The sequence below is a fragment of the Suricata suricatta genome, chromosome 16, assembly GCF_006229205.1.
Source record: "Suricata suricatta isolate VVHF042 chromosome 16, meerkat_22Aug2017_6uvM2_HiC, whole genome shotgun sequence".
In the NCBI taxonomy this organism is placed as follows: Eukaryota; Metazoa; Chordata; class Mammalia; order Carnivora; family Herpestidae; genus Suricata; species Suricata suricatta.
In genome coordinates, this window is record NC_043715.1 from 4,433,826 (window position 1) to 4,454,223 (window position 20,398).

At 50.6% G+C, this 20,398-nt stretch overlaps 1 protein-coding gene across 2 annotated transcripts in view; it reads right to left on the reverse strand.

Annotated features, from left to right (window-relative positions):
* Positions 1-20,398, reverse strand: part of CDH13 (cadherin 13) — a 1,008,030-nt gene that overhangs the window by 92,209 nt on the left and 895,423 nt on the right. For both annotated transcript variants that reach the window (XM_029925178.1, XM_029925180.1), the window contains one exon: positions 4,224-4,406. In XM_029925178.1, coding sequence (XP_029781038.1) covers positions 4,224-4,406 — 183 coding nt within the window. The remainder of the gene's footprint in view (positions 1-4,223; positions 4,407-20,398) is intronic.

The window sequence follows — 20,398 nt, forward strand, 5'->3', positions numbered from 1 at the left end:
TTATAAGCGCTGAAGCAAAGGACCCTGGGAAAGGCTAGGGAGCTGCGGTGCGGTTCCCGCAGACCGGGTCTGGAGCCACTAGGATAACCAGAAGCTGATAAGATGGCGAGGAGGAAGAGTGTGGGAGTGAGGTAGCAGGTGGCAGGACCCCCTGCTCTCTGGCCTGGGCTCCAGGCCCACACGCTCTGAGAGGGACACCGGCCTCCGTAGGATGGAGGTGTGAATGGGGGAGGGCAGAGGGGGAGTGCGTTGCCTGGTGCCTTTCTGGAGGGCAGAGCCCTTGGAAGGCAGAGCCCCTGGAGGGCAGAGCCATTAGAGGGCAGCGCCCCTGGAGGGTGGCGCCCCTGGAGGGCAGAGCCATTAGAGGGCAGCGCCCCTGGAGGGCAGAACCCCTAGAGGGCAGAGCCCCTGGAGGGCAGCACCCCTGGAGGGCAGAGCCCCTGGAGGGCAGCACCCCTGGAAGGCAGCGCCCCTGGAGGGCAGCGTCCCTGGAGGGCAGCGCCCCTGGAAGGCAGAGCCCCTGGAGGGCAGAGCCCCTGGAGGGCAGCACCCCTGGAAGGCAGCGCCCCTGGAGGGCAGCATCCCTGGAGGGCAGCACTCCTGGAAGGCAGAGCCCCTGGAGGGCAGAGCCATTAGAGGGCAGCGCCCCCGGAGGGCAGCGTCCCCAGAGGGCAGCGCCCCTGGAGGGCAGAGCCATTAGAGGGCAGCGCCCCCGGAGGGCAGCGTCCCCAGAGGGCAGCGCCCCTGGAGGGCAGCGCCCCTGGCTCACTCACCCCCATTGTCGAGGTGCTGGTCGGAGTAATTCTGGGTGTGCGTTCCCCAGGCCACCAGGGAGCAGGCAAAACGTGGGTCCCTGCTCTCACTCTCCCCGTCCCCCCGGGGTCATGCCGGAGCAAGAAACCGTCCTTTGTCTCGGGTGTAGGACCTTCATGTGATTTGTCTGGGGCAGGGTGTCTGTGTCAGGCACGGGAGGAAATTGAAAACACTTCCAGTAAAGTTACAGAGATTCGATTCCATTAATATTTCATCGAGCGTCAAGAGAGGGCGCAGACTGGGGTCCTGCAGGGGGAAAGGCTGGACCAGCCAGCCCCCACGGGGAGGGTACAGGGCCTGGGGTTTGTTGTCCGGAAGAGGGAGGATTTGGAAGTGATCCTACGGTGACTTTTAAGTCTTTATCATGGGTTTGGAGATCAAGGCTTTCTGGATGTTTCCTTCTCCTCCGAGGACAAAAGAGAAAACAGGCTTAAAATGCAGAGTGGATTATACTCAGTGGAAAGGGTAACTCTGCCAGTTTGGGGAAAGGTTCACAAAGCGCCTAAGAGCACTGCTGACCAGAAGGTTTTAGAGGAGACAGGTGCTTGCTTTCTAGAAGTGTTAGGATTTGGTCCTGCAGGGAGGAAGGATTTCCCCCGGGAGCCACGCAGTCCTGAACTTTCCGCTGGCTCTTCTTCGTGGGAAGTGCCAAGTGGCCGGGCCAGACCGGTCAGGGCTGGTTGCCCAAAGACCACGCCCACCCCCACCCCCTCTCCCTGCAGGGGCCCCAAAGGCCAGGTTCGGGTTCATAGACTTTTTTGCAGCTGAGAGAGGACATATGTCATGTGGCCAATGAAACATCACAGGAAGTTGCCTGGGAAACCAGTGGAAAAGATATTTCCTTCCTCGGAGAGAGCAGGGGTGGGGGGCACTTGAAAGCGTGCGCTCTCTCTCTTTCTTGCCCGCCTGCCTCCTTGCTTTGGGCCTTAGAACACAGCAGTGTTCTAAGGGCTTTGGCAGCCATTTTATGTCCATGAGGAAAAAGCCAGAAGCATCTGCCCTGCCCCCGATGGCTCTCCGATGCCCTGAGCTGCCAGGCAATCCTAGACCAGCCTACCTTCGTCCGGGTGTGGAAATCACTAAATTCTCTTTGGTACTGAAGGCACTATCAGCCTGGTATCTCGGTATTTCAGAAAACCCCCGAGGCATTTCTCACTAATGCACTGGGCTGCCAGAGAGCAAGGCCAGGCCTGCCTGCAGAAAGCTGCCCCCAGGCTTTGGCCTTGGTGGGCTGAGAGGCCAGGAGGCCCAAGGCCCTTTGGAGGAATTCCCGTGGTAGGCAGCCGGAGGGAGGAGGGAGTCTCCATCCCAGTTCTGAGGCAGAGGAAGTCCACTCGTCAAACTGAGGCCCGAGGGAGCCCCGGGTGCTGCGGGCACCTCCTTCCTAGGACCTGTGGGTGGACACTCATCCACAAGGCCGGGCCCGGGAGACACCTCCCTCCCTCGGACGGTGACCCAGCAGGTGTAGTGTGGGCCCAGGAAGCTGGATCAGGGCCTGCATCCCTGGTGATGCTGCTGCGTGCTCACATTTCAGAGGACGAGGCGAGGGCCTGAGTGGGAATGGGGGAGGGGGGGCTGCTCCTTCTTGACTCTGGTTCTCCTTTGCTTTCCGTCCCTCAAGCCGTATAGCACACAGATTGGGGACCGCTGTGCTCTTCCAGGATTTGTGATGGGATGGACACTCAACCCAAACCTTGTTTTCCAGCCGCACGTTTGGAAGATCGCCTGACGGCTTGTGGAGACACAGGCTGGCTGCCGAGGATGGCCAGAGGCTTCGTTGGTTTGCGACTTTCACGGTTGGAAAGTGCGGTGGGTGGAGCCGTGGGAGGGCGGTGCCAGCATCTCCTGACAGCCCCACCCCGCCTGCATTATTAGGGAAGGAGACCTGGGAGGACCCAGGGCCCGTTCTCAGCCAGACCGCTGAAGTTCAATGTGAATGAAGTATTGGAAAGGGCAGGGCTCAGGAGAACCCCAGTCTCTCATCCTCCGAGATCTGCTGTTCTCAGTGGCCCCGGGTCCGGTCCCCGGAAAGTCTGTGGGACTAAGTTGGTGCTTTGTTTAGACGGCCCCGTGGTATGCTGGTAATGACCTCCCAGTGTGACCACACACCAATCCCCGCCACCTGTGAATACATGACCTTAGTGGCAACAGGGACTCTGCACATGTGATTAGGCTAAGGACCTCTCTTCGGGGAGAGGGTCCTGGATCATCTCGGCGGGCCCTTGGAATCACAGAGGTCCTCCAAGCAGGGAGGCAGGGAAGTCAAAGGAAGAAACAGATGGAGAGGCTCAGAGCTGGAGAGAAACACGGTGCTGCCACCCTGCTGACCGAAGACGTGAGAAGGGGCCACAAGCCAAGGAAGTGGGCAGCCGCCGAAGCTGAGGCAAATGAGGAGACAGACTGTCCCCAAGAGAAACCAGCCCTGCCAACATTAGCTCCGTGAAATGGACTTTGGAGCTCTGGCCGCCAGAACTGTCAGAGGATGTGAGTCTGTGTGCTGAGCCACCAAGTGTTCGGTCATGTGTTAAAGCGGTCCCAGGACATACGCACAGGCGCTAAGGGCCAGTCACCATTTATCTCCTGTTTTTAAGTGAATAACCCAGATTCTCCTTGGAAAGACTAAGAAGAAATGTAATGATCCACATTTTTTTTTTTTTTGGAGAGAGAGCACATGTGTGAATGAGGGAGAGGGACAGGGGGAAGAGAGTGGGAGAGAGAGAGAGAGAGAGAGAGAGAGAGAGAATCTTAAGGAGGCTCCACACTCAGCATGGGGCTCAATCCCACAACCCTGGGATCTTGACCTGAGCCAAAATCAAGAGTCAGATGCTCAACCAACTGAGCCATCCAGGCGCCCTGTAATAATCCACATTTTTGATCACAGATCTAAAAACCTTCACATATCCAATTTTTGCATATCTTTGATACCTCATTATCAAACGTATGGAGAATCTCATTTAAAAATTAAAATTGGGGGGCGCCTGGGTGGCTCTGTTGGTTAAGTGTCCGGCTTCAGCTCAGGTCATGATCTCACAGTCTGTGGGTTTGAGCCCTGTGCCGGGCTCTGTGCTGTCAGCTTCGAGCCTGGAGCTGTTTCAGATTCTGTGTCTCCCTCTCTCTGCCCTTCCCCTGCTCACACTGTGTCTTCCTCTCTCTCAAAAATAAAAATAAAACATTTAATAAAAAAAGAATTTAAAAATTAAAATTGGGAGTTTTTAAGGTGACACAGAAGTTGGAGTTTCCTAGAACGTGTGGAACAGCTTGGTTTCCTGGCTGCGAGAATCCAAGTTCACCCTTAAGCTGGGAGCCCCCCGACTTTTGTTTTCAATTCCAAGAGGAGGAGACCAGGGCTGACTTATCCCTGACCTTCCCCAGCAGGCAGGCGGAGGGAGGAGCCTGGGAAGCGCCCTTACTTTGACGACGGACAGCATGCCCTCGTTGGTCTGAGGGTTGGTGTGGATTTCAAAGCTCTGGCCCGGGTTTCCGTTGATGATGGTGTAGGCAGCCCTCCATGCGCCCGTGGTGGGGTCGTCCTTGTCTTCCACGGTCAGGTTGACGATAACCCCCACAGCTCCTTCCTCGACGGTGGCCTGAAACTGCAAACGGAGCACAGGGTTAGGGTCACTCTTGGAGGAAACCACCAGTAAAGACCCTTGACAGAGCTTGTACCATGGGCCTGGACACGTGACCTGCACCACGTCCTGTCACAGTCAATGACAATGCAGCGAGGTCATGGAACTGTGCCTTCCCTCCGCCTTCCCTGCACTTAGGTCAGGTCATGAGACCGTCTTCTCCCCGACTGACTTTGGCCGGAAGTGATGCTGGCCGGCTGGGGGCAGCTTGCTCTCCTCTGTGCCTCTCCTGCCACCCGTCTGAACCCAGACAACCACAGGACCCCAGGGCAGGGTATGGCCACAGGGGAAGAGCGTGGTGTTGAGTCCCCACGAGGAGAAGGGCACCGTCCTGAGCTGTTGGTGAAGACAAAACCGACTTCTACGTGGCTGGAGCCTTTATATGATTTTCTCTGCTCTGCTCTTGCAGCGAGTGTCCTCTACCCCAAACAGCAAGGTAACCATGGCAACCGGGTGGCCAGAGCGTGGGGGGACTGGAGCTGGAGCCCCCCCCATGTTTGACTCCATGGCCTTTGCGTGACGGCACCTTCTCCTCTAAAGATGAAAGTCCCACCCCTTCCCCGGGACTAGTAGGACTTAGAAAAAAAACCCATTTTCTATGGACACCTATAAATCAGTTGCTTGGAGCCTCGTTGTACCCGTGTTTTTATTGTAATACATCTCAAATACTTGTTGCCAGTAGGTGTGGTGGAAATAAATCAATAAATGAAAAAATCGGCTTCCCACAGATAGAGAATTTCGTGAGGTATCATTAGCACATTCCTTTGAGCTGGAAGCATAAAGTATTGTTTTGGTGCTTACCTCTGACACAGTACAGGTGAGTAGTAATCTGTTTGCAAATATTTTACAAACAAGTAATACCAATAAGCTGCCAACAAGAAGAAATATCTTGGAATTTCAATTAGTAGCAGAGTGCAACTAGAGACAGTGAGACAGTGTCAGAAAGCCCTCGTGTTCAGAGAAAAGTAATTTGAGAAATGGGGTTTCAAAAGCAGTGGCTGATTAATTGACTTGCAAATCATTAATCATAAGCCTTAATCTTGATGCCTTGTGGGGGATGGGGCGGGGACGGGAACTAATTTGTCTACCACACCTCGGCGGACCTGGGCGGGCTGTTCCTTTTCTCTGAAAGGGGCGCTGGGAAATCCTTGGAACATGCTGGCAGGATGGAAAGTGCCCGGAGCAGGGAGGCTTGGGGAATGCTGTCACACCAGGAAGTCGACGGATTCCTGTCTAAGAAGATCTCTCTTCTGTCTTTCTCTCCTTCTCACAAAAATCGTGGAATTCCTAAGCCTAGATCTGGATGGATAGTTTTCAGCCCTGTCTGCATATTAGAATCTTTTAAGGGGCTTTTTTTTTTTTTTTTTTACATAACCAGGCTCTATTCCAATTCAGTAAGTTTGGGGTAAAGTCTGAGACTCAGGATTTTTTAACCTGTCCAGATAATTGTTTTTTTTTTTTTAAGTTTATTTATCTATTTAGACAGAGACCCAGAGAGAGAGAGAACACAAGTGGGGAAGGGGCAGATAGAGAGGGTGGGAGGGAGGGAGAGAGAGGGAGAGAGGGAGAGAGAGGGAGAGAGGGAGAGAGAGAGAGAACACAAGTGGAGACGGGATAGAGAGAGAGGGAGAGAGGGAGAGAGAGAGAGAACACAAGTGGAGACGGGATAGAGAGAGAGGGAGACAGAGCGAGAATCCCAAGCAGGCTCTTTGCTGTCAGTGCAAAATCTGATGTGGGCTCAGACTCACGAAGCATGAGATCATGACCTGAGCTGAAACCAAGAAACGGAAGCTTAACCAACTAAGCCCCCCAGCTGCCCCTGTCCAGATAATTCTAATATGCAATTTGGGTTGAGGGAAGGAAGATAAAGTCCAAGGTCAAGAACAGTGAGGAGGTGTCACTGTGAGAGCCCACCCAAGTATTCAGAGGCTGCCCAAGCTCCATGCTGAGGGCCGGTGGTAGGTTGGTCAGTGGGGAGGTGCTGGGAGCATCCCCTGTGGCCTGCCACGCATCCACAGTGCTATCTAGTCCCTTCAGATACAGATGAAGAAAGAGGCACAGAGAAGGAAGGGAAGTCCAGAGTCATCCAGTGAACCAAAGGTCAAGTCCACGTCTCCTGGATTCCTGTAAACTCTGCTTTTCACAAATACTATTACTCAAGATGCCCATCACGTAGGTCCGTCCTTCACCCTTGCTGGGGTCCAGACCCTGATGATGGGTTCTCTGTCCCTAGTGATGACACCAGACCTCAGCTCATATCCCGTCCCTGTGTCTTTTCTGACACCGGTGCCTTAGGACCCCAGGTGGGCAATTATGCAGGCACAGGGAGCATTGAGACCAGAGGATGCTGGGAGCCATCCATCCAGCAGAAATGCTGCTACATCCAATACAGAGGGGAGAAGTTGCTTTGTCAAAGCAGATGAGGTTCCCGCTGCTGAGATGAAGACACGGGACAGATTACGATTTGAGGGGGCTGGAGGCTCTGTGTGGTCTGCCTTGTTCACAGCTCCCCCGACTCCTCCCAGGATGCCAGGTTCACAGAGTGGACACAGTAAGTATTTGTTGAGTGAATCTGTGGTCTTAAATATAGCCGGTAGGACCTGGCATCACAGGCGAGGGCGGAGGAAATACGAGGGGTGTAGCTATACAGGAGCTGTAAGAGGTTGACTGATGCCTGATTCTGCTACTTGCTTGATATTCCAGAAGGGTGGGGATGGACCATGCTCTGGTTCCCTAGGACATCTCTAGCATGACTGCATCACGACGTTTGTGGATCATAGGTACGTTCACCTTCACTAGTCCCTCCTGCCATAATAGATGTTCATGGGCTTTAACATTTTCTTTTTCTGGGGCGCCTGGGTGGTTCAGTCAGTTAAGCGGCCGACTACAGCTCAGGTCATGATCTCACGGTCTGTGGGTTCGAGCCCCGTGTCAGGCTCTGTGCTGATAGCTCACAGCCTGGAGCCTGGAGCCTGCTTTGGGTTCTCTCTCTCTCTCTCTCTCTCTCTCTCTCTGCCCCTGCCCTGCTCACGCTCTGTCTTTCTGTCTCTCAAAAATAAACACTAAAATTTTTTTTCTTTTTCTGATGTGAAGGAAAAAAATAAAATTTTCTTTGACCCCGAAAGTTTTTTTCTTCTGATTTTAGGGCGCTGTGCCCATGGCACCTGAGGGATGACTCAGCCGTGATCCCTAGTACATAGCTGAGTGCGTGATGATCAGATGGCTGGACTTTAAAATTAATATTTAGGGCACGTCTAAGTGGGAAAAACCTGTGCAGTTTTTCCCATAATACTTTTTTTTTTAATATCTGGTGTACATGCCATAGGGCTGGCAATAGAACACCCTTTTAGTGTGTGAGCAAATGGCTCCAAATGGAATAATGCAGTATTGTTATAGGAATTCTCACAGTGCGCACTGTGGCCCTAATATATCCTTAGATTTACTAATATGTCCACAGCTACATTTACCTACCATCCATCCACCCCTCTATCATCCACCCATCATTCTCCATCCATTCTCCATCCCTCCATCCCATCCCTCCCTCCCTCCATCCATCCATTTATCCATCCACTCATCCATCTGTCCATCATTCTCTAACCATTTATCCATCCATCTATCTTCCAGACAGACATCCAGCCAACAAATATTTGGCAAATGGCTTCTGTATGCCAGAAGCACAATATAGAATTAAATTCTAGGGATACGCTAGAAAACAAAACAGACATGGTATATGTCAGGTAACGAACCTGTGTTAAATATTAGAAAAAAAGGAACACTGAGCCTGTAGCTTGAAAGGGGGGTGGTGAGGGGGAGTGGGTGCCTGACCCAGTCTGCAGAGGGTCATTAGGGAGGAATTCTCTGAGAACTGCGAGCAAAGGAGGGTTAGGGTGAAAAGAGAGAGAACGATCCTGGCATCTGGGACAGCAGGAAGAAAGGCCAGTGGTGGAGGGAGCACATGCATTTGCAGAACGGAGGGAAGGTGGGTGTGTCTGGAGTGGGGGCAGGTTTGGGAGAACTCCTTCCCACAGGACTTCAGAGGAGGATAGATTCAGATTATGCAGGGCTTTGGGGGCCAAGGAAAGACATTGGAATTTACCATGAAAGCCAAGTGGAGTCTAGTTAAGGAACTGGATTATGTTTAAATCTACCCTTGAGAGAACTCAGACAAAAAAAAAATCTTTAAATATAGAAAACATTCAACACAATTATTACGGTCTTTGTTAAGACCATTATCTGATTCTTGCATAAACTATAAAGCTAGTTTCCTTGAGCATCCATTTAGAAACTCATTATTGCTTAATTAAATACTCATTCTATTAATTCTATTCAATGTTTTAACCCCATTATATAATTCAAGATGGAAAATTAAATAGATTAGGATGAAATAGTACCATTTTATATTTCTACAGCAATGCTCACTTTGTGATTTAAAGACAACAGACAGACATTAATTTAGCACAACAGAGCAGGAGGAATTATTGATTGTAACATTACTTCCTTTAATTGGAAAAAAATAGATAAAGTCACTTTTCTGTTCAACTGTGTGGCAAATCAAATACCAGATGCCAAATGTATTTTTATGCAATCAATGTGGGTGACTGGCTTGGGACATACTGAGGTTCATTAGCTCGCTCTCTCATATTCAGAACTGAATATTTCATTCTGCTTTCTTTGACAATGTGCGGGGAGTTCTGTGATGGACGATTACGAAGAGAATGCCTGGACTTTCCACAAAGGTCATCTATCACCAGGGGGAAGAGAGCCTTCCATTTTATTCTACATCAGGAATAAATACTCTGCCTCATAGAACAAGTGGTTGGTTTTAGAGTAAGGTTAACCCAAAGATGGAAATAATAATGAGCAGAGTAGAGAGCCACAGGTGGGGAAGAAATGACAGTGCACGGCTTTAAGAGGCTGCACATCTGTAAGCTTGTTTGTGTGATGACAGGAGTCTAGGTTCATGAACTGTCAACCATGACATTTCATGGATAGTGAACTTGAAAACTTGAGATGTAGTCATCTGGGCCCTGGCTTTGGGAAATGAAAAGACAAGGTCCCAGAACGTTTTATAAACTTAATTTTCTATTGTGAGGTTAAAAGTGTGAGGGAGAGATCATCAGAAATTTAACTTGCAAACGATTTTATGAGCCTATATTTATATAAAGGATAGCGCTCATTGGAAAAATCTAATCTCTTGCTGATAGCCTAATGGGTAGAAACTGTGATTGCTAGAAATAAGATAATATATTTAAGAATCTTGGCACATTTCCTGGCACAGAGTAAGGAACCAGTATTTGTTAGTGAGGGTGGTGATGACGGATTTTGTTTTGTATTATATGAAATTCTCACTAATAAATTGGAGACTATGGCTCAAACCCCTGTGACTCTTTCTGTCCTTATTATGGTCTGACTTCTAATGTATAATCTATGGAGATACCTTTTATCTGTGGAAAAGCTCTTCTCATTTAAGTTAGGAGTATGTGACCCTCACATGCTTATTACCGATTTGCTCTAATAACGGACCCTTTATTGCCAAGGCAGATGATGCTAATCGATAGCACCTACGTTTAGAATGGATGGCTGTATGAGGCATCTGGTTTCCTTTCATTAATGATTAGGATTCACTGCACGATTGAAGATGCAAGAACTCATTTTAGTAAATATTCATTACGTGTCTTTTGCACGCCAGGGAGACACCAGGTACAGGAAATACAGCAGTAAACAAGAGGGATACTTTTCTCTTCCCTCCGGGGCTTACAGCTCAGTAGATTAACACATTCTCTCCCAGTCACCCCCTTTAAGTTTTGCTCACCAATGACATTACCTCCAGACATTTTGTTTTCTACCATTTCTCTACTCTCATATATCCAAGGCTGCATTGTGGTCCATTATTCATGCTTTTATGTTGGGACGTGATTTAGTTTCCAGCTAATGGCCACTTCAGTAAATGGTGCTGGATCATTTGGATATCCACATGGAGAAAACAATGAATCTCAATCCCTACCTCACACCATACGCGAAACATGAAAGGTAAAACAGTAGAAGTTTTAGAAGGAAGCAGAGGAGGACATTTTAATTTAGCTTACTGTTAATGCTTATGTGCACTTGATATATATGTAATACAATATGTAAAATATTTAAAATATATAAAATACAAAAATATAAAATGTAATTATGTGTGTGAAGTTCAAATAATAAAACATATAGTATTTAAAAAGAACATATTATATAAAAAAGAACTTGTGGTATTTAAATAAAAATTCTAATAAGTATATAGAGTTCTAAATAAAGTTCATTGAACACCAAAACATTTTTTATGTTTATTTATTTTAGAGAGAGAGAGAGAGTGAGAGAGCGAGCGTGAGCATGAGTGGAGGAGGGGCAGAAAGGAAGAGAGGGAGACACAGAATCTGAAATAGGCTCTAGGCTCTGAGCTGTCAGCACAGAGCCTGACACAGGGCTCAAACTCTGACTGGTGAGATCATGACTTCAGCCCAAGTTGGATGCTTAACCAACTGAGCCACCCAGACATCCCTCATTCAGTATTTTAAAGAAGCCTGTATGTCTAAGAAATGATTAACAACAGAGCCCACAAGGGACTCTGAATGCCCTTGGCTGGACACCATCAGCCAGCCCACAAGACAGTAGCACCTACTGAGTCCTCACCCAGCCATGTCCCAATAGGACATGGCTAGATATGCCCCCAAAATGACTGGAGAACCAAGATGGGAGAAGAATATTCAGGAAACCACTAGACCATTATGGCTCCAGACACTGGCAAGCATCATTGACTCTTTTCTCCATCTGGCTAAAATTCTGTAATCTCTCAATTTTTCCTTTTTTTTTTTTAAAGCTTATTTATTTTGAGAGAGAGCGTGTGAGCAGGGGAGGGGCGGAGAAGGAGAGAGAAAATCCCAAGCAGACCCCACACTGCCAGTGCTTGGTCCCATGGACTCTACAAACCATGGGATCATGACGTGAGCTGAAATCAAGAGTCGGACCTCCACTGGCTGAGCCCCCCGGCCCCGCCCCTTTTCCTTTGCAGACAAGGCGTGGTCCCAGTGGTTTTCAACACACATGGGAGACAACAAACACAGTGAGAAGCAAATCAGGCGCCAGGGCTCGGATTTCCAGCAATGGGGAGCAGAGACGACCCTGTTCTCTCAGGCAGAGATGGCTTGGGGCATGCCCCTCCTAACCGTGAGCTTCTGGAAAGTGAAGATCAATGTCTCTGATTCCCCAGACACCAGATCTTTCATAAAGCAAGAGCATTATACAGAGACTTTAGATTTTGGGGTCATTTTATCTGTGGAATAAAAACCTAAGGGGAGACGATGCCAGTGTATATGAGTTTGAGGGTCTCATGATGAGATTAGGGGCCAGGTCTAGTCTCACTGAGTAAAAGGAGGGTGACACTAAATTGTAGTTGGAATGGCAGAAAGGACACAATTCTAAGTGGTGGATATCAGCCTTCCTTTTCTGAGGTCCTTAAAGAAGGTCTTGGGCCCTGCTGTAAAGAGTGTTCGGAGGCCTTTCGTGTCATGGGGTCCCCACTCCCTTGACCAGAGACGACTGGACCCAGAGGTGCCACCTGGCTCACAGGGAACTAATCCATTGTCAGCCTCGTGAGCAATCAGGTGTTTCTGTAAGAACTTGAACTCCGAGAACTAGAGGCTGTCATCACTGCGTAAAGAGTCCTTAAATCCCAAGTCTCAGAGTAGTTGAGCGTGAGGTGACCTTTTTCTTTGTCACTCGGACAGCAATGAATAGATGCACAGAGAGGTCAAAGAATGGGCTCACTTCAAGAAGAATAGAGAGAGCCCGTTCTTCCTAGACGGAGCAGCATCTTTGTTCTCTGGCTGGTTTCCCAGCCCTGCCCCCATGCCCCCCGCGTTCCCTGCACCTCCTGTTACCCAGATGCTTCTGGGCCTGTCAACAGCCCTGTCTTCACCAGCGCCCTTGAGTGAGTGTCTGCTCCTTGCAACTAACGGAGCCCTGGGGAAACCAAGGAGATGTCTGCCATCTCCGCGGGGGAATGCACGCTTTCTGATGAAGATTGGGGCTCCAAAGGGGTCTCCTCAAGTATTTTTTTTCCCACCTTGCTATGGAGAGTTTCAAACATTTATAAAAGCAGCCACAATAAAGGGCCCCGTGTGCCCATCATCAGGCTTCAGAGACTTTCACCTCGTGCCCCTCTGTGCTTTGTTCATGCACCCACATCTCCCAATTCCTGTATTATCGGGAGCAAACCCTGGACCTATCATTGTATCTTAAATATTTCATTGTGTGCCTCGGAAAGATAAAGGCTCTTTTTCGGAAAACATAATCAAAGTCCTTTCTTGATCCGATGAACATTAATGTCTTCTGATAATTACTGTTTTTCTTTTGTGCTGGATACTTTGGTAAAAGCATTTGCATGTTATCTTTGGCATGGAAAGCGCGGGAACCTACCAGCGCTGGTGAACGATGGTCACAAAGGGGCCTCTTAGACTGCTCTGTGTGTCACCAGAGTTTTCTGAGCTATGTGTTTCAAGCAGGGAAGGAAGGCGAGTAATTCAAGAGTCATAAAGGACACCCCCTCAATGGCAGAGAAGCCCGTTCCTGAGCAAAGAACATTCTCCAAGATTCACTGGCCTCCCAGGGGATGTGGTTCTTGATCGGGGATGGGGGACGATACAAACAGGCCCCTCGCAGGTGCGGCCCACCCAGACAAGTCCTGGGCTGGCAGGAGAGCTTTGTGCCTGGAGGGCTGCCATCTTTGGGTCCCCTGCCACCAAAACGAGAGGCCACGTGTCCCCCAGTTTTCTGGCTGTATAGGTGTGGGGGGGATGGGCCGACAGGCAAGAGATGGAAACAATAGTCACCGAGTGCTCTCGGTGCTCACTCGCCTGTGCAGGTTCATTTCCTCTGAGGAGTTTCCACGCGCTGCCGACACACAGGAGGGTTTGAGTAAATGGTCACTGAGGACCATGTCCAGCCAGGCCTGGCTCTCTGGGGGCCTGGCTGTGCACCTGCTGATGCCTGGATTCTTCCCCCCAGGTCCTTGCCTGTGGAGGCTCCTCTAATGTGCCAAGTACACACGCAGAGAAGAAGCTCAAGTAACACAACATGCCTTTTCCTCCGGGAAGCAAAAGGAAAACACTTCACCACCCGAGACTGACACGGAAACAACACACTGGAGCAACGGTTGTCAAACGGTGTTCCCAGGAACCGAGGCCATTTGAGAGATGGTGTGAAAGTCGTAACAACATATCAGCTCTTTTCCCCCCAAACAACAGAGAGTTAAGGAATCTGTCAATTACGTTCTGCTTGTTTGGTATATTTAGAGTTCCTGCCCAATATTTTGCCTCAAAAAATATTTTGCTGATAAAAAGAAGTCTGAACATCACCGCCTTAGGGAACCGCTGAAGTAAATACTATCTTAGCTAAAGACACATACAACCCACGGGGCAGATATGCCCACACTCCTCAGTCCCTGAATGCCGGGTGTGGACACTATTCAACCTGAGGACAGCAGGCCTCCCTCACGTGAACGTCTCTGTGTAAAAAAATGAAAGAGAAGGCAACCGCATCTGTCATCTGATCAGAGAACTGGACATAGTTTCATGCTGAGAAGCCAAGAGATTTTCTGTAGAGACATGCATCTGATCACAAACATTTAACTTTAAAAAAATTTTTTTAAATTTATTTTTGAGAGACACAGAAAGACAGCATGAGCAGGGGAGGGTCAGAGAGAGAGGGAGATACAGAATCTGAAGCAGCTCCAGGCTCTGAGCTGTCAGCACAGAGCCCGACACGGGTCTCAAACCGACGAACTGCGAGATCATGACCTGAGCCGAAGCCGGATGCTTAACCAACTGAGCCACCCAGGCACCGCACTGACCACGAACATTTAAATCTGGATGCAGAATGACTCGTGCAGGAGCAAGAGCGTGGTCTGCTCCAGAGAGGAGGCAGCTTGGCTCATGCCATCTGCAGATTTATAGCCTTTGGAATTTCAGTGACGTGGGGCACGTCTGGATCCCCCTCGAACTCGTCAGTCCTGTGACTTCTCTGAGTCCCTGCTTGCTTATCGGAAGTGTGGGTGTCAGACTAGAGTGGCAAACTTCTGTTTTTTTTTTAAAGCTTAAAAACAATGTTTATTTATTTATTTTTGTGAGAGAGATTGGGAGTGTGAGTGGGGGAGGGGCAGAGAGAGAAAGAGAGACATCCCAAGCCGGCTCTGCACTGTCATTGTGGAGCCTGACGTGGGGCTCGATCCCATGAACCGCAAGATCACGACCTGGCAGAAATCAAGAGTTGGACGTTTACTGACTGAGCTGCCCAGGTGCCCCAGGCTGCAGGTTCTTAACGCTGACTGGACATCAGAATCACTTGCAATCCTTGAAAAACTACTGACGACCTGGGGTCCCACATGCACAGGTGTTTCATGGGTGGGGCTGAGACTTCACAGTCCTCAAAACTACGAGCAAGCAGGGTTGAACACAACTGCTTGAGATGACTCTGGGGTCCCCTCCTGGTGTTACAATCAGGCCTTAGAAAGAGCTTTGTGATCCCCTCTGGCAAATGTCGGGTCCTCACTCGTGAAGACCCCTTTGGGGGAGCCAAAGGGTGCCCCTGGTGGGGAAACTTGAGAACTCTTAGTTCTATGCTCCAGGTGTCACAGGGGCTGCTGAGCAGGGCAGTGAAATCACAGGGCTAGCTTCTGGAGGTCCTGGTTTTCATCGCCTCCAACAGAAATCTGGTACCTGGCAGCAGTTACGCTGTCCCCCCACCGTCGAGCCCTGAACACCAGTGACTGTGCCTTCTGTGTCCGTGGAGTTACTAGTATACTTTATACAAACAGAATCACATGACATGTGGTCCTTCGGGTCTGACTTCTTTCACTGAGCACGGCGTTCTCCAGGCCCAGGCATGTTCCTGCAGGTACCAACACTATGTTCCTGTTACGGATGACTACTACGTACGGAGGGACCCTATTTTGTACATCTGTTGACCAACGGGTGGGTTATTTCCATTTTTCGGCTACTGTGAATAATGTGGCTATGAATGTTCATGGATGGGATCTGGGGTGGGCTCATGTTTTCCTTTTCCTGCGTAGACACCCAACAGTGGACATCCTGGGACAGGCCGTGACTCCATGTTGAAGGTGGCGTGGATCGAAGGCATTTGTCCGCAAGCATGCAGCACCTGTCTAGCACCTTCCAAATACACGGGGCCGCGTGCTGCTTGCTGGCTTCCCAGACCCCACGGCCCCCGGTCCCACGTGAGGGAAGGCAATACTAGACTAGGCTTCCCTCTTTGGATGGCAGGAGGGTTGGGGAAGGAGAAATATGTATCTTGTTTCTTTCCAAACCTTTGGCCAACGCACTTAGAGTAGCCTCTTTTTGTTCAGCTTGCATGGGATACTGCTCAAGTTAATGCAGAAACGAGACAGACCACCCCACCCCCCACCAGAGCTCATGGAGAGGAGGCCCTCCTCCCCACATGCCACTCGCAGCCGGCGCTAACCAAGGAAAGTACATCTTTAATCTCCTGAGCTGTGGGAAAATCGACACACTTGGTTAGGCTCCTGATGCTAACACCCCCGTACAAATAAGGACAAGAGAAACCTTCTGCTTTCATTACGAGGGATTTGTACAAATTCATACATGGAATTGACTTACAGCTTCTAATTTATATTTAAATCCCAAATGTCTTAGTCAGAAGAAACTGCTCTGTATCCTTCGTCTGTGTCTGCACCATTGACTCGTGCTTCAAATAGACCCCAGGGGCCCAACTGTAATTCCCATCGGCGCATCCACACATTTCTTTCCAGAGGTGGCGCGTGGAGTTTCTGAGGATGTCTGAGTCCCACGGGGAGAAGAGACGGAGGAGAATCATTCCCTTGGGAATCAGGCCCGATGCGAGAGGGAAAATGAGGAAAGTCATTCTCTGTCCTTTCTGGACCCTGATGCCAGTGGAGAGGCACCAGCAGTCTGTGTGGGGACCAGGGATCTCCGACAGCATTCTCTCACATTGATATAGATGAACGAAGAAAGTTACTTATGTTTAATGCCCCATGAAGCTCTATCATCTGTTGGCTGTGTGACTTTGGTCAAGAAAGAACCTATCTAGGTCTTGATTTTCTTACCTGCAAAATGAAAATAATAAGAGTACCTACCCTTATGGGATTACGGATGATTAACTGCGAATATTCATCAATGTCTAGATGAAGGCCTGACGCATCAGTCATGTATGCACGTTGTCATAACGAACACAGGCAACATGAACAAAGGAATGAGGTTTGCTACAATGCACATCATCATAAGGAACACGACTGAAGAAGTTAACTTGGCTCTTTCAGGGGGCTTTTGGTTACAGTAGCCTCGTCTTGCTAAATAATATTTCTGTCAATATAAAGTTGCCTTGTTACATAAGCAACTTAGAGTTGATGTCACTTATAACCAGGAATGTCCTGGCCGTTATGTTTTATTTCCTAACTGTATTTTCAATCTACTGTACGGGTTCTCAACCTCAGCACTATAGACTTATGGGTTGGATCAGGATTTGTTGGGGCGGGGGCTGCCCTGTGCACTGTAAGATGCTGAACAGATTCCCTGGTCTCTCTCCACTCGGTGCCAGGAATGCCCAAGGTGTGACAATCAAAGATGTCTCCAGACACAGCCAGATGTCCCAGAGGGGCACATGCACGTGCGTGTGTGCGTGTGTGTGTGGGAGAGAGAGAGAGAGAGAGAAAAAGAGAGAGAGAGAGAGAGAGAGAGAGAGAGAGAGAGAGAGAATGAATTCCTCCCTGGCTGAGAATCACTGATCCAGCCCAGCCAGGCCCGGGGCTCCTGAAACACCTGCCTCTAACCAGCCACTCAGAGACCCACCAGGATAAGATCGATCATCAAGCTGGTTCTAGACCAAAGCCTCCGAGGAAAACATTGAAACAGCATTGTAGCATTTTCTGGAGTAACTGAATCAGACATTGCCAGGAAAACATTCAAGGGTAAAATGGAAGACTATAATTATTATGAAAATTATTGATGTGGTTTTCATTACTCTACAATTTTTGAATTAGCAACTGATGATCCCTCTTCTAAAAGAAGAAAGGTAGTTCTTCTTGCTTTTCGTTCTTCCCAACATTTGGCTGCCTCTCACTTGTTAATAAACACTTTCCATGCCCGTGTGTGGCAAGCAGACCCGGGGCGGTGGCGCGGCGACAAGGATGGGCTGGGACAGAGGGGGTCCTGTCCCCTGCAGGGAGGGTGGTCCGTGTGGTCCAGTTGGAGCCGTGCTCAGACTCCAGCTCGGGGGAAGTAAGGGATTACTCCCTGTGGCCCGTGGCCTCTCCAAACCCTCCCGACTGGAAGTGTGGGTCTTGGGCTGGAGGAGGGGGCACCACCTGGGAGCCAGACGAAAATGCAGAGTCAGGACCCCACCTTGGAGCTACGGAACCAGATCCCAGGGACAGGGCGCTAAGTCAGTTTGAGCAGTTTGCTCCCAAGCCCTTCCGCCGGCGCCTGCCTTCCATGCTGTCCTATGCTGGCCTTGATGGTGACCCAAAGGGCAGGGAGACCAGGGAGGTAGGCAGGTGGCCATGCACCCAGCAGCCTGGCCTCACCACCCTCTCTTGGTGTCCTCTATGCTCTGGCCGGAGGGGCGGGTCCCTCCCTTCACTGTGAACTCCGTTCCTGCCCCCATCCCCTGCTCTCCAGTCTGTAAACACACTCTAGATCCCTCGGGTGAGAAGCACAGCAAAGAAAGAACAGCCTCATCTCTGCCCCTCTCATTCCCTCATGGGGAGGTGGGGTGGAGGGAGGGGTGGGGGGTTCTGCATGTCCTCACCTCTGCCCTGGGGGTAGGTGGTGGGGGGCTGCATGTCCTCACCTCTGCCCTGGGGGTAGGTGGTGGGGGGCTGCATGTCCTCACCTCTGCCCTGGGGAAGTGGGGGTGGGGCTGCACGTCCTCACCTCTGCCCCGGGGGTGGGAGTGGGGCTGCACGTCCTCACCTCTGCCTGTGCTGCTAAAGACTGAAACACGTGGACAGTTGCTGTGAGGGCTACAGATCGCAAAACCAAGCCTTGTGCATTTACTCGCAATCAAAAAAACAATGTAACAGGTCAACGTTGAGAGATAATTACAGGAGAAATCATCCTGTTCTAGAATCCTTACCAGGTCTGTTGAAAGGGGGCCAAGGAAGCTTTTCATGGGATCCAGGCCACAGGCAAGAGAGGCCCCTCCCCGCATGGGTGGGGTACCCTGGGCTGCTGCACCTGCTGGGGCGAGGGTGGAGGGGCGCGGTGAGGAGGGGGAACGGGGCTGGGATTTGAGTATGGAAAACAGGAATTGCCACAGAGTTCGGGACTCTTAAGTATAAAGGTGACGTTTTCAGCTGGACTTATTCCTGCTTAGTGACAGGGTGGGCCACCGGGATTGCCAAGGAGCATGGGAGCACCCGGGAGAGAGAGAAGCTAAGGTGGAGAGAGGGGAGAGGCAGAGAGAGACGCACAGAAAGAGAGAGAGAGAGCGGGGGGGGGGGGGGGGGGGGGGTCAGCCAGGAAAAGGAGATTCAGGAAGACAGAGACATACAGGATAAAAGCACCAGAGACTCAGAGCAGACAGGAGAGGGAAGGACAACACAGAGGAGAGCTAAAGAAAACAGAAAATGAAGACAGAAGTGGGGACCGAGGAGACGGAGAGCGGAAGAAGCGGGGTGGCTTAAGGCCTCAAGTTTGCTTTCTTAAAATAAAATTTGGGCAACTCAGGAGCTGTCTGCTGGCATTTTCAGCATCCCCAGGGGCTGTGCCAGGGGAGACAGAGTGGAAATTTCCATATCAATAGAAACCCAGGGGCTAAAGCCTATAGTCTGATCACTTCAAGCAAAGCAGATGGAGAAACAGGATTCAGGGACTCAGCCAAGGGAGGAGGTGGGCAGTGACCACGGCTGCCACCCAGGACGGATGCTGGCGGGTCCTGGGCCCTGGCGCCGCCTCTACATTACCTACCGTGAAGTCCAATCTTTTAGCAACAGTTCTAAAACCAGTGCATTAGGCAAATCTGGAGACTAAGAACAACCCCGAAAAGTCCATGAGTCGGACGGGGGGCTTTCAGGACTCTGGGAGGTGGATCTGCAGGCACCTTGTAGGGACCATCCACGCGGCTCCAAGGACGTAGAGCCAGACCAGGGTAAGTCAAAGGTCTGGGGGATGAGTCGTGTGTGTCCCACTCACCCCACACAGGTCCTTCCAAGGTGTGGTCTTGGGTCCCGTTAACACGTCTGTTTGCTGCCTTCCCACAGCCCTGCATCCACAGGACTCACTGAGGGACTATTTCCGGAGAGGCTGTGCATCAGGGAATCAGCCAAAACGTGTGGTCCCTCGTCTCCAGTCAGCCTGTGTGAGGTTTGTGTCGACAGTGCATCTCAGCGGGTGGCCTGCCCGCGGCCAGGGAAGTGTAACGGGGCCCACCACAGAAATGGTGGTGGCGACCTCGCTGGGCCCAGCGGGTAGGGCTGCTGGCCGAGGGGCCACCTGAACAGAATCTCCTCCGAGTTGGCTGCAGGGGACCCCCCGGACGTGCACCGGAAACAGCGCCTTGCTAACGCCCACCACTCTGGACAGCGCCTTTCGTCACCTGTCACAGATGCTGAGGACGAAAAGGACCTGATCCGGGGGCACACGTTCCAGAGATCGCTGAACATGGCAAAACCCAGGACCTCCTCTCCTCTGTCAATGACAGCAACTTCTGAGCGGGACACAGTCCCCTGACCATCGGGTTTCAAGGAAGCTCGGAAGTACCTGGATGGACCACACACACGTGCACGCACACGCACTCTGGCTGTTGCAGGAGGAGTGTTTCCAAAGTGGGCCCGCATCGAGAGTGGTTGCCATGGCAGCACAAGTGAGAGAGGAAGGAACCTTCGCAAACAAAACAAAACGGTGAGTTTCCTTCTGTACCTGATGGGCGGA